The sequence below is a fragment of the Schistosoma haematobium genome, chromosome 3 (genome assembly GCF_000699445.3).
Source record: "Schistosoma haematobium chromosome 3, whole genome shotgun sequence".
Lineage (NCBI taxonomy): Eukaryota > Metazoa > Platyhelminthes > Trematoda > Strigeidida > Schistosomatidae > Schistosoma > Schistosoma haematobium.
The window spans coordinates 30586327-30599907 of NC_067198.1; the positions used below are offsets into that span (position 1 = coordinate 30586327).

Genomic DNA, 13581 nt, shown 5'->3' on the forward strand with positions numbered 1-13581 from the left:
TATTGATGGTTTGAATGTTCCTATAATTGTAATTTTCTTTGAACTATTAACCTTGTATTATTGATGAAATCTACAAAATAGAATATCTGATAAACTCAGAATAATAATTTATAATTAGTGTGGTGGCGTATCATAGTCCTAATTCATCGTTGAAATAAATCGTAAAATGGTTATGAAGAATAATTTAGAATCCGATTTTATCAGCAGTTGTTTGTGGATATTATAGTAATTTACTTATTGAGCTAATCAGTCCATTGAAGCTAGACCACCGCGGAAAACCAGGAAGCATTGGACGGCCGTTTCGTCCCATTATGGGACTCCTCAGCTGTGTGCATTTACGATCCCGTCTCTCAAGATTGGAACCCAGGACCTATCAGTCTCGCGCAAGGGCACCTAACCCATAGATCACTGAGCCGGCCGGAATCGAACTGTGTTAATGGATAACTTCATTCAATCCACAGAATTGCGCCACCACTCACCATTGTCTTCAATGAATTACTATCTCGCTAATTACCCGGTTGCACTCCACTGGTCACGGCTTCTCACTAGAACTCCAGGAAATATTTTTTTAAAGTCAATCACTAGTAAGCATATACTGATTGGCATCGGAGAGGGGTATTGTGGATATTATAGTAATTTAATGGTTGAGTTCATTAGTCCATTTAAGCTAGACCTCCATGTAAAACCTGTAAGCACTGTAAGACCAGTTCATCTTACTGTTGGACTCCTCAATAGTGAGCATCCATAATTCAATTTTAACAAATTAATTCTCTTAATGCCAATTGGTTAATATATTCTAAACCAATCAAATTCATACTATTTAAATTATTTAAAATTGTTTATTCTTTACAAATATTTCTTTATATTATGTTAAATTAGATAAACAAACACATTGAAAAATTCATTCTAATTTATAAATAATAAAATTAGTTAATAATTTTCATAATACAAACTTTAAAATATAAATAATTTCAATTATCTTTCATATTTTGATTATATTTAATCAAGTATAATATACTACTAATCCTGTTGTTGTTATTGTTGTTACTACTACTTATATTACGACTTTATTATCAATAATTATTGATTGAATATATACATATATACATACATGTAATTAAAATGTTTTTATTAACTGGATTATCCAATATGAATAAAACATCATTCACGGAACGATATGATAAACTTGGTTTATTATCTAATAGTTATTCATTTCAATGGGAAACTAATTCATTTCATACTATCAATATAAAATCTAATAATGATAATAAATATAAATCATTTCTATTATTTTTATATAATACAACAAAATATAAAATTGAAAAAACATTTAATACATTACAATGTTATCATAAATTAATAATACAAAAATCCAATTATTCATTGGATAAAGAAATAAACAATAAATCAATACTTATTCAATTGAATAAAATCGATAATAATAATAATAAACAATGTAATACTTACTCAAAAGAGAATATAATTGAATCAAATTCTTATTATATATCTAACGATAATAGTTTAAAATCAATCGATTCATTATATAAATCAGGACGTATTATTCATCGAAAACATATAAAATATCGTCAATGGAAAAATAAAATCAATATCAAACATAAAAAATCATGTATAAATATAAAAATCAATGAAAAATCAATAAATGTCAATAATAATAATAATATACTGATTTTTAATAATGATTCACAATCAATTGATTCTAAATATTCATTAAAAAATGTAGTAAATTATAATAAAATATCAAATATACATAAACAATATTTATTTGGTCAATTAATGAATGATAATCAATGGGATTTATTTTTATGTTTATTAAATACTGATATAAATATTAATTCAATACAAAAAAAGATTAAATTATCAAATAATAATTATGAGTTGAATAAACATGAAACAATAATGATTGAAATATATCCATCAGTTATTGATCTTTTTCTAAGAAATATTCCATCGCATCTATCTTCTTCTTCTTCTTCTACAAATGGAATCTATTCCATAATACTTTCATGTCTTCTTGATCATGGAGCTAATATTCATAATATAAATCATTTTTATCAATATACCTATAATGGTGGTATTCAATTAAATACTTTATCTTATATATTTGAACAAATTGCAATACAATTAAATCATAGTTTACAAATAATAAATATTATAAATAATTCTCAATTTATTGATAATGCTGGTCTATTAAGACAATTATTAAATTCTGGTATGATTCCTACCAAATTATTTTTTCTTATTTATACTAACAAATTATTCATATTTAATATAAAAGAATCAATCATTCTTAATAATAATAATAATAATACAAATCAAATATATAAAAATCAGCTTTATCCACTACTTATATATGAATTAGTAAAATGGAATATTTCTAATCAAAATACAACACAATATCTTCCAATTATATTACAATCATTTATTGTATTATTTTTTAATTTTATATATTCTGGATTATGTAAATTACCTGAAAATCTATATGATATAATCGATAATAATTTAATAAATCAATATAATGATTATCATACTAATAATAAACATAATAATCAATATAATGATAAAGATTACATTATTAATAATCAATATTATTTATCATATTTTAATTATTATCATAATAAATTTTTACAACTTATTAATAAACAACCATTTAGTTTATTTGTACAATGTAGATATAAAATAAGAAATCAAATAGATATAAAATATTTTAATAAATTAATTATGAATTCAAATATATTTAATAATGATAATAATAATCATTTTATGATAAATAATGAATTTTATAAAAAATTAATTCAATTACCTGATCCATTAAAACATGCTATTGGTTATATGGAAGGGATACATTTAAAAAATGAATTATATACTTTAACACAACCAATGTAGTATCATTCTATGTATATATGGATATATATGGATATGAATGGATGATGAAATAGAAGCAAGTTTTTCTTTCATTGTATAGTTTAGTTTTTATTATGTACAAACATAAAAATCTTGATGTATATTTGAATAATGAATTTTCACTTATTTAATAAACAATCATACAGATCTAAAATTTTTGAAATTTATAAAATTGTAAATATGTATATTATCAAGATCAAATTTATCAGAATAGTAATTAATATTCCAAATCTAAATAACGAACTAGAAACAATCTTCATAATTACTTACTTACTTACTTACGCCTGTTACTCCTCATGGAGCATAGGCCGCAGACCAGCATTCTCCAACCCACTCTGTCCTGTCCCTTTTTTTCTAGTTCCATCCAATTCTTGTTCGTTCTTCTCATATCTGTCTCCATTTCTCGACGTAACTTCGTGGCCAACAGGCAGGATTCCGTAAGGATAGATCGTGTACAGACCAAATCGCAACTCTACGGATGACTGTGGAACAATCAATTGAATGGAATTCATCACTCTACATCAACTTCATTGACAACGAAGAAGCATTTGATAGCGTGTACAGAACAACACCATGGAAATTTCTTTGACACTACGGCGTGCCTCAGGAGATAGTCACTATCATACAGAATTCATATGATGGATTACACTGCAAAATTGTGCATGGAGGACAGTTGACAAAGTCTTTCGAAATAAAGATCGGTGTCAGGCAAGGTTGCTTACTCTCACCCTTTCTCTTTCTCCTGGTGATCGACTGGATCATGAAGACGTCAAAATCTGAAGGGAAATATGGGATACAGTGGACATCTAGGATGCAGTTGGACGATCTAGACTTCGCAGATGATCTGGCCCTTCTATCCCAAACCCAACAACAAATGCAGGAGAATACGACCAGTGTAGCAGCAGCCTCAGCAGCAGTAGGTCTCAATATATACATCCTGTTTAACAATACCCTGTAGAAGACTTCTCCGGGTATTGAGAGAAGAGTGATGCCCCTGTAGTAATCACAGTTGCTGAGATCGCCTTTCTTCGGTATTTTGATCAGAAGTCCTTCTTTACAGTCTGTTGGTACTTGTTCCTCATCCCAAATCTTATTGAAGAGAATGTGGAGTATCCTTGCAGTTACCGCTACGTCTGCTTTTAGTGTCTCTGCTGGAATGTTGTCTGGCCCTGCTACTTTGCCACTCTTGATCTGTCTGATGGCCATGCTGATTTCTTTATCCAGAAAATACAAGTGTTTGTTAACAGTTGTCTACGCAGATCCATTGGACAGACACTATCATCAGCAACCTACTGTAGGAGAAAACAAACCAGATCTCAGCGGAGGAAGAAATTGGAAAGAAGCGCTGGAAGTGAATGGGACACACATTGAGGAAAGCACTCAACTGCGTCACAAGACAAGCTCTCACATGGAATCCTCAAGGCCAAAGAAGGAGAGGAAGACCAAAGAACACATTACGTCGAGAAATGGAGACAGATATGAGAAGAACGAACAAGAATTGGATGGAACTAGAAAAGAAGGGTCAGGACAGAGTGGGTTGGAGAATGCTGGTCTGCGGCCTATGCTCCATGAGGAGTAACAGGCGTAAGTAAGTAAGTAAGTATCTTCTGGATGGTGACTTTCGTAGTTCTCCAGGTTTCTGCCCCATACAGTAGAACTGTCTTGACATTTGTATTGAAAATCCTGACCTTGGTGTTGGTTGACAGTTGTTTTGAGTTCCAGATGTTCTTCAGTTGTAAATATGCTGCTCTTACTTTGTCGATTCGTGCCTTCACGTCTGCATCGGATCGACCGCGTTCATCAATGATACTGCCCAAATATGTAAAGGATTTTACATCTTTCAAATGTTCTCCGTCAATTTTGATTGGATTGGTGCATGCTGTGTGTTATCGGATAATCTTGCTTTTCCTTTTTTTGTTTTGATTCTTCATAATAAATAAATAAAAATATTTGTAATATGTCAATGAGTAGAAAAATTAGATTTTCTGAAGTTTCGTGACTTAGTGTAAGCCATTTCTTCATTATTTATTCTCTGACGAAGTAGCTTTCATCAAGGTACGAAACGTAAGAAAAGCTAATTTTTTACAGATTGGGATATTACAAATATGTCATTTATTTATAACAATCTACCCAATGCTCAATTTATTCGAAATTATCAAGTCAAATCTTCGTAATTATACCTATAAATTCTTCATAATGATATTCAATATCAGGTTTGTTTCCATCAGTTTAAGTGATATTAAAATGATTTATGTATTTGCACCTTGTTTTCCTAATCATGAACGAGTAACTTCTTGATTATTCATTTACTAACTGAATGAATAATAATTTATTATTATAAATGCATAGAAATATACTAATAGAATACCTACTCAATAAACTGAAAGATTTAGGCCTTGAATCTGTCAAAAAACTCCATTGTAAATAAACTTTGACTACGTAGATACAAAAGGAGTCAAAGTGATTTCATATTATATGTATAGCATCTGATAATTCATTATGTTGGAACTAACTATTATGGATTCGATGACCGTTATTTTGCTAGCATATTTCCTTTCCTACCATAAGTACATTTATATACATAAATTAATTTCAATGAAAAGTCACTAGTGTTTCTGTCAATGGTTTGGTGGTGTGCTACTGATAAATATAAGTAGTATGTATGATTAATCGCGAGTTGAATGTATGGCGACAGAAGGTTGAGAAAATAGAAAAGAACGAGTACAGAGAGTGATTAGCATAGAAACGAAAGAACAGCAAAGTCTGGAACAATTGATGGATAATTTGAAAATAAAGTATTTATTGTATGGTTCTCAGATTTTATCAAGTTATTCTATAATGTTATGTTAAAATACATTTGGTTGTCCCCGTATCTGTCCTCGTTCACTATAGTTTCAGTTATGCTAATGATTTGTTGTCTATTGAAAATTCGTTTGTGAAATATCACGAATTCGACAGCGTTTAATGATAACTTGAATCACAAACTGACATCAGTTAAACGATTCTCTTATTGAGCTCGAAATACTTATTGGAATCTGGTAAGCTTTGTGAATAAATTCATTCTAATATTAATAAATTGTGGTTGTCGGCTAACACGTCTGGTGAGTTAATGTTTCATGACTGATTTGACTAAACCTATATGCTTTGAATTACCGTTACGACATTTTCAAATCATTTCTGAACTTAATCACTAGTTATTTTCAGACACTAAAATTGGTTTAGTTTCCCTCAAGTATGTGTCGTGTTTGCTTCATGAGTAAGCATATGTCGTGGTGAACGAGAACACAAATAGGCATAAGTGAATGCATTAGAACACAAAATTACAAAACATCTTAGTAATATCTGAAAACCATACAGTAAATGTTTAATTTGCAAAATGTCAATCAGTTGTCTCAAACTTGGCTTTCCCTATTACAAATGTCACTCAATTGTCTCAAACTTCACTATTCCTTCATTTCCACAGCAATCATTCTGTGTTCTCGTTTTATTTTCTTCGATCTTCTTAACCTTCTGCTGCCACGTATTTCACTCTCGATCGATGGTGAATACTACTTATATCTGTCGACATCAGTAGCACACAACACAGGTCCACCACATTCTCAACTTCAGTTAATTCGCAGTTATTACGCGGTGATGACTTAGATGCTATGATCTTTTAAATTGGTTTTATGCATAATTTGAAGTCGAGACCAGTGACGGTGAAGGAATCACATCTAATTCACCAAACTCATTTCAGTCAGTGTTAATGTATAACAATCCAAACAGTCTCCCTCTACTATCTAAATGCGTTCCCCTAGTCTAGACAGTAAACGATTTACTGACTGAATTTTACATATGTATAAATGTATGAGATTATTGTTACTCAATATGTTAAGTTGTAGTATCGTTCTACTCTGTACATGTATACATGTATCGCATATTTCAGTCCAGTAAGATCCCACTTCCATTTTGAATTTTCAACGAGATTATGATCTGTCAACATCTGTAGCACACTCCACAATATTACATTATGTGTTCTTACAAGTCGAAAATTATCCTAGTCATGATGTATAACTTTGTATCCATTTTACCTCATAGGAAATTGTTTTTTATGAAAATTTAACATAACTCCATAAATACTGTAATGATTAGTTGATTAGTTTACATATTATGTAAATAGGAATAGAAATTTTCCCTAGAGTTAATGTAAACGTTTTATGGATTTTATAGTACTGAAATCCATATTTATTAAAATTTTGATTAACAACCCATTCAGTTCCATTAATTCTACATTTTAATTCTTTTAAAATGTACATCTCTTCAGCATAGTATTTATCAAATGAATGGGATAAACATTTTAAATGTGAAAAATATTACTAACAAACGATAAAACTATTACTGTTAAATGGAAACGTTTAAAAATGTTACTTGTATACAAACATTTTAAAAATAAGGAAAATATTATTATAAAATTATTAAAAAAAACAAGACAAATGCTTAACTTTCAAACAGTTTAAGATTTTGATTGAGATCATGAACTGATTGATGTTAGACCAACATTGAAAACCTGGAAGCACTGGATGGCCATTTCGTTCTGTTCTAGGACTCTTCAGAATTGCTTATCCACCATCCCGCCCGCGGGATTCGAACCCAGAGCCTTCGGTCTAGCTCACGAACGCCTAAACTTTTAAATAAGTCTATGTTCATTATGTTTTCCATTGGAAAAATTTGTAGTTTGTTATTATGTGAACATTTGATATTTCATTCAAAATATATCTTCAACTTTCCATTTTCAGTCTTTCACGGAAAAAAATGAGTTTCCAGTCAGAACAACTGAAACTTCCTACGAAGCTGTAAAAAAGTATTTCACGTTTTACACTACGTACTTATAACATCTAGACAACCATTAAGAACCGGGAAGTACTGAATAGCTGTTTGGTCTCATCTTGGGACTCTTTGGGATTATGTATCCACGATATTTCTGTTGCTGAGAGGTCTCATGCTACAATGTTACACCTATTTAGTGCTTTTTGGTTCCCATTAGTTGTTAACATACAGCCAGTTATCACATTGAAAATCACAGAACATCACGATCTACTAAATGTTAGTTTTGACATAGTTTTGGAATTTTCATCGATACTCACAACCATTCGCAGGATAGAATATTCGTCAATTAGACCATATTTTATTCTTTTGTTTATTATAAAGTGGTTTATACCACTTTATACTACTTTAACTGACTTCAAATAGATTATTATTTTTAACTCAGGTTATTTAAAATGTTTGATGTTTAAGCTATGAAAACTTTGTTAACTTACTGAATCTGTTCAGAAGTTTTCCAAGTTGACCACACTGAATTTAACACCTTAAAGAAGCATAAATCTCTTTAAATACTATGGATAAAACTATTTATTGAGTGAACTGCCATTGTTTGATTAAACGTCCTTTAATTGTTAACTAATAATTATTCAACTCTCACCAAAAACGAATTGCAAAGAACCTACATACTTGAACAAATATTTCATGAACTGATAATACAGACTACAAATCAAAATAGCTACATTACAAATCTGTAATGACAAACGTCGCATAGTATCGTAGGTCGATTAAAGTTAATCATTAACACCGTTGGATAGTGACTCAATGGTGCAGAAGTTAGGTGTTCGCACGCTAGATCAATTGTCCTGGATTTGACTCCTGCATATAGGTTTGTCTGTGCACACCGATAAGGAACTCCATGCTAAAACAAAAACAGCTACTCACTGCTTTTAGATTTTAAATAATTGTTTAAATTAGATTGGCTCATGATGTCATCGATATTTTTACATTATTCAACAATTTAATAACCAAGTTATCGGTAGACAAAATTGATAATAAACGAATTTGATATTACAAGTCACTAGTTCAAACAGTAAAACTATAATCCAGGTAAAATACAGTTTATTTTGAAGAAATTACGTTTTATTTAAGGTTAACAATTTATGGTAGAAGTGTCAACATTATGAATGGATGACTGAATTGGAAGTTCTGTTAAACGTCAGTTTCTTATATCAAAAATAAGATTAAAAGAAGAATAAACGAATAATAATACCATAGATTCAGGAGAATGGTGAATTGTATTTTCATATTTACTTTTCTGTATGAATATGAGAATAAATATATAATCTAGAGTAGTTTGGATATCTCCGACAAAATTAACGGGGAATTAATTGGTTGGACAAAACAAGAAAAAAAGACTGTATTACATTTGTTATAATAAAATTTATTAAACCAAATTTTAGAATTCGGTCTACCACACTTTCTAACTGCAAAGTTGACTACTTCTCTAGGACAATATCCCTTGATTCTTTTCGTTAATTATGAAAAGTTAGTTAACATTTACTGAAAGGTTGAAGATAATGAATAAAATATTCAACTTTAAGGGAACGATAAGTCCCTACTTTATCAATTAGACAGTTTTCTCTTCGTATTATTCAGAGAGAAGAAATAGGATTAGTAACAAATTATTATTCTACTCAAATATTTATAAAGTTGACGTATAGTCGATTATAGATTTAATTTAATAAAAGTCAGATTGATAAAATGATTTTTTGAAACTTACGTCACATCACTTCCAGAGTAAATCTATTTATTTCTAGAATATAATGTAGGTTACATAAACTACAAATGACTTTTTTCAAGAAAGGTGATATGATGGAAAGAAAAGTCAATTTTCGATTGATCTACTCATTATAAGCTTCGTTCAAGATTACTTCCGTTTCGACTCAATGTAATGATTACTCAATGTAGTATTTGTTTTATTTTATGATATACGACATTCTTGTATTCCATTGACATGAACTATGCTCAGTATGTGATTTGTTATAACTCTAAGTACTTTTCATATATATGATTCCAACCTAATTATTAATCAAAATAGGTGTACAATCAATATATAAATGAGTGTATTTTCTACTAGAGTTGTCAACGTCGTCGTCGTGTTTTGGGTTTAATAAATCATCACTTATACCAGTCTTTGTGTTCTAACTTTCGCGTCGTGAGAATTGCAGAGGTCCCTCGTTCCAAGTATAAGTGATAAGCGTTTTCGACATAACAATCAGCGACGACCAGATTTGAAAAGTAACATTAAAACAGCCAAGATAACAAGCATTCAAACGACAAGTTATGACAAAAGGAGTCTTATGTGTTATCCTTTCTAAGGTATTTAATTACAATCGCATAGTTAAATAAATTAGTACACAGTAGTTTGTTTTCTGTCTGAAATAACCTGTAACCTGCAAACTTCATTTTTAACTTTTGACTGTTCCGTTTTCTACTGAAGAAATTAACGAAACATAGCGGAATGCTTAGGATATCAATCCTCTGTTTTAACGCTGATTACAAATGTGTTGAGTTGTATAATTTCATAAATATAGATTATAATGTATTTAGGATATCTATACCGTTATTCAGTAAAAACTTTAGAAGCCATGTTTTACCCTGATTACTACCAACACATCAGTTTAAAAACATCTCGGAAGTAGTGTTCTGAACGAACATATGTTATTATTTTCAGCCCTGTTTCAATCAGCATATTGTCAGATTGCTATGTTTAATACTATTTGAAAAGCAGTATTTGTATGGGTGTGAATTATCGAAACTATTACTGAATAAGTCATGTAATGCGATTATTCTGGAAATCTTGTTTATAGTCATCATTATCAATATAAATATATAGAGATTACCTACGGATAGGTAGATCACTAACGTAGGTGATTTATGTCGAATGATTGGGGGTTTATGTGAGTTATATGGGAATGCTGTGACCGTCAGCTAACTTCGAAGTCATATCTCGTGGTCAGCACCTAACGTGGATTTCTCCTTCGACGTATTCAGATACAGTGGCTGCTTTAAAGACCGTATAATACAAACGACGTTATTACGGAAATATATTAGTAAGAAGGAGTACAGAGATGATAGTGAGACCACCAGCGCATGGGCCAATCCATGGAATACGATTAACTGATGCGCGTTGGTTGTCCTTGAACTTGACGGAGGGCCAAGATTAATTTTTATTCGAATTTGTTTTTAGAAGCCCCGAAATAAGTTCAGAAGTTCAAATATTACATGACATCTCTTGTAAACTGGTACTATTCTGGTATTTTGAATATAAGATTTGAGGGTTATAAAAATGGCAAGGATTTGATAGATAAAAGTGTGCTCTAGGATTGTATTTTTATATAAATGCCTTCTAATTGACCATTTATATAAGGATATAAAAAATAAACGAGAACATAAAATGTTTAGGGTGTTTTGAGCTGATGTGTTCTAACCCGTTTATCTTCTAGCTGATAGCATCAAATCATAACTTGTAGACTGACATTTAGAGTTGTAACATTGTGGACTATAATGTCTTATCGTACAGCAAAACATAAGCCCATCGTTTCACTCTTTAATATTCAATCAGGACAATAATCTAAAGATATTAGCAATTATATTTCATTAAAGCTTTTCGCGGATAAATAAAAAAGAGATCACAGTTAATTATCTTACGCCTCTATCATTCATGTTTAAAATCAAATATCATCTAGAATTGTCTGGTAGTACTGTTCACGTTACCAATATAAATAGTAATAATAAATTTTCAGACAAAATTCAATTTTCATATGTTACATTCATTTGGATTGTTTCATCTGTTTAATTAAGCAGAGTTGGAAATATACTCATTTTTTATTATCTTAAAATGTTTCGTAGTATTCATTTAATAATTTTTAGTATTAAAACTACGTTCGCTTGTTATTGTTTACTTGAATCTTCCCATAGTTATTTAAGGGTTTTTGTACTCTAAGTTGGATAGTTTGATTGTGGTGCTTTCATTGTTCTTCATTGTCATGATACGTTTTATCAAAATAAAGAGGTAGGTGACGACAGGTTAAATGTCAACACTTACCAATCAAGATCGAGGTCAGCAGAACAAGCTATGATTCATATGCAGAGATACTTCACTCCTACATGAGGTTTGCACTGATGATATTGTTCAGAAGAACAATGAAAGCTCCATGACCAAGCCATCCAGCTCAGAGAACAAAACTCCATATAAATCATCCACCTGACATACAAATCTTCTCCATCATTTCGAATATCTGACTATTTGTTTCACGAGGTTTCAATTTGAAGAAGAGTTTTGTCTTGTTGTTTGTTACTGGTTACCATCACAAAGTATTTTCTTGAGTAAAATGATGTTATTCTCTTATTTACGCAAATGTTGAATTTCGCATCTCTATTTGATATTATTACGTGAATAAATCAATGTTATTTAGGTCTAATTGAAAGCAGTCGAACATTTGTATTTCCATAAAATTGCATATTATCATCAATTATTTTTGATTATTTACTTATTTAGCAATTAACATAAATCTGGAAGGATCTATTTTTTAAACATTCCAAATATATATATTCTACCTTAATGTAACTGTATATGAACGTGCGAATGATCACTTGATTTATGATGATTTGACTGACTGTTGGTTTACTACTCAAACGTACTTATTTACTTACTTACGCCTGTTACTCCTCGTGAAGGAGCATAGGCCAACCACCAGCATTCTCCATCCAACCCTGTCCTGGGCAATCCTTTCCAGTTCCTTCCAGTTGTTATTCATCTTTTTCATATCTGCTTCTATTTCTCGACGTAATGTGTTCTTTGGCCTTCCTCTTTTCCGCTTCCCTTCAGGATTCCAAGTTAGGGCTTGACGAGTGATGCAGTTTGATGATTTGCGTAATGTATGTCCTATCCATTTTCATCATCTTTTCCTAATTTCCTCTTCAGCTGGAAGCTGGTTGTTACTCAAACGTACTCAATGAAATCGATAATTGATTTGTGAAGAAACTGTTATTTCCAACAAAAATCACATACTGATTTAAAAAATATTTTTAGCACAAAAGTAAACATAATTAAACGTTTTTTAAAACATAATCGACAATAAATTCCATCTACCATTTATCAGCCAATGAAATTAATATTTAGTTTTTAAGCTTAATGTTTTTCTTACCTCATAACAACTATGTTATACATAGTGATTTTTTATAAGGATGTTTACATACACTGAATGGAAATAGCATATATATATATATATATATATATATATATATATATAGTTCAGAATAAACAATAAATGTATAAACATTTAGAAATTGTTCAAGTGTAAAGCTTTTCAATGTTTCCATGTATGTATAGTTTTTCATTAATAATAATTTGTATACAGTTTGTACTATGTACCAACAAGTTTATAAACGTTTTTGGGTTTTATTTTAAGCGTATCGTTTTTAAAAAATATGGTATTACGATCCTAGGCAAAAAATGACTTTTACCTGATTCATAATCATAATACATTAATTTACAATCAGTGTGTTATTTCTTGATGCGCTAAAGTCACCAATCAGAATGCCAATTCTAATTTGTCTGTTCCACGTCTACCATTTCTCTTATAGTCTAGTGTCCGAAACTTAAACAATTATACACTTGACCAGAACCGCTGACATTGAGCCAATCAATCCAAGCTTATCTTAACCTACTTTTCGCAAGCTCTTTTTTAAACCCTGTCTTGAGTCTACAATGTCAGTGGCCAACTCTATTATTATTAAAGTTGTGACATAGGTTGTTTTATATACAAGCTCAATGAACTGTGTGGCATCATAAAG

General features: G+C 30.4%; 1 protein-coding gene across 1 annotated transcript; it reads left to right on the top strand.

The window, feature by feature from the left end:
• The first annotated feature begins 942 nt into the window (after window positions 1-942).
• On the top strand, window positions 943-3076 carry MS3_00010636 (uncharacterized protein). Its single transcript, XM_012941958.2, has one exon. It carries the CDS (start codon window positions 1123-1125, stop codon window positions 2902-2904), a length of 1782 nt encoding a protein of 593 aa, XP_012797412.2. The 5' UTR covers window positions 943-1122; the 3' UTR covers window positions 2905-3076.
• Window positions 3077-13581: the final 10505 nt, after the last annotated feature.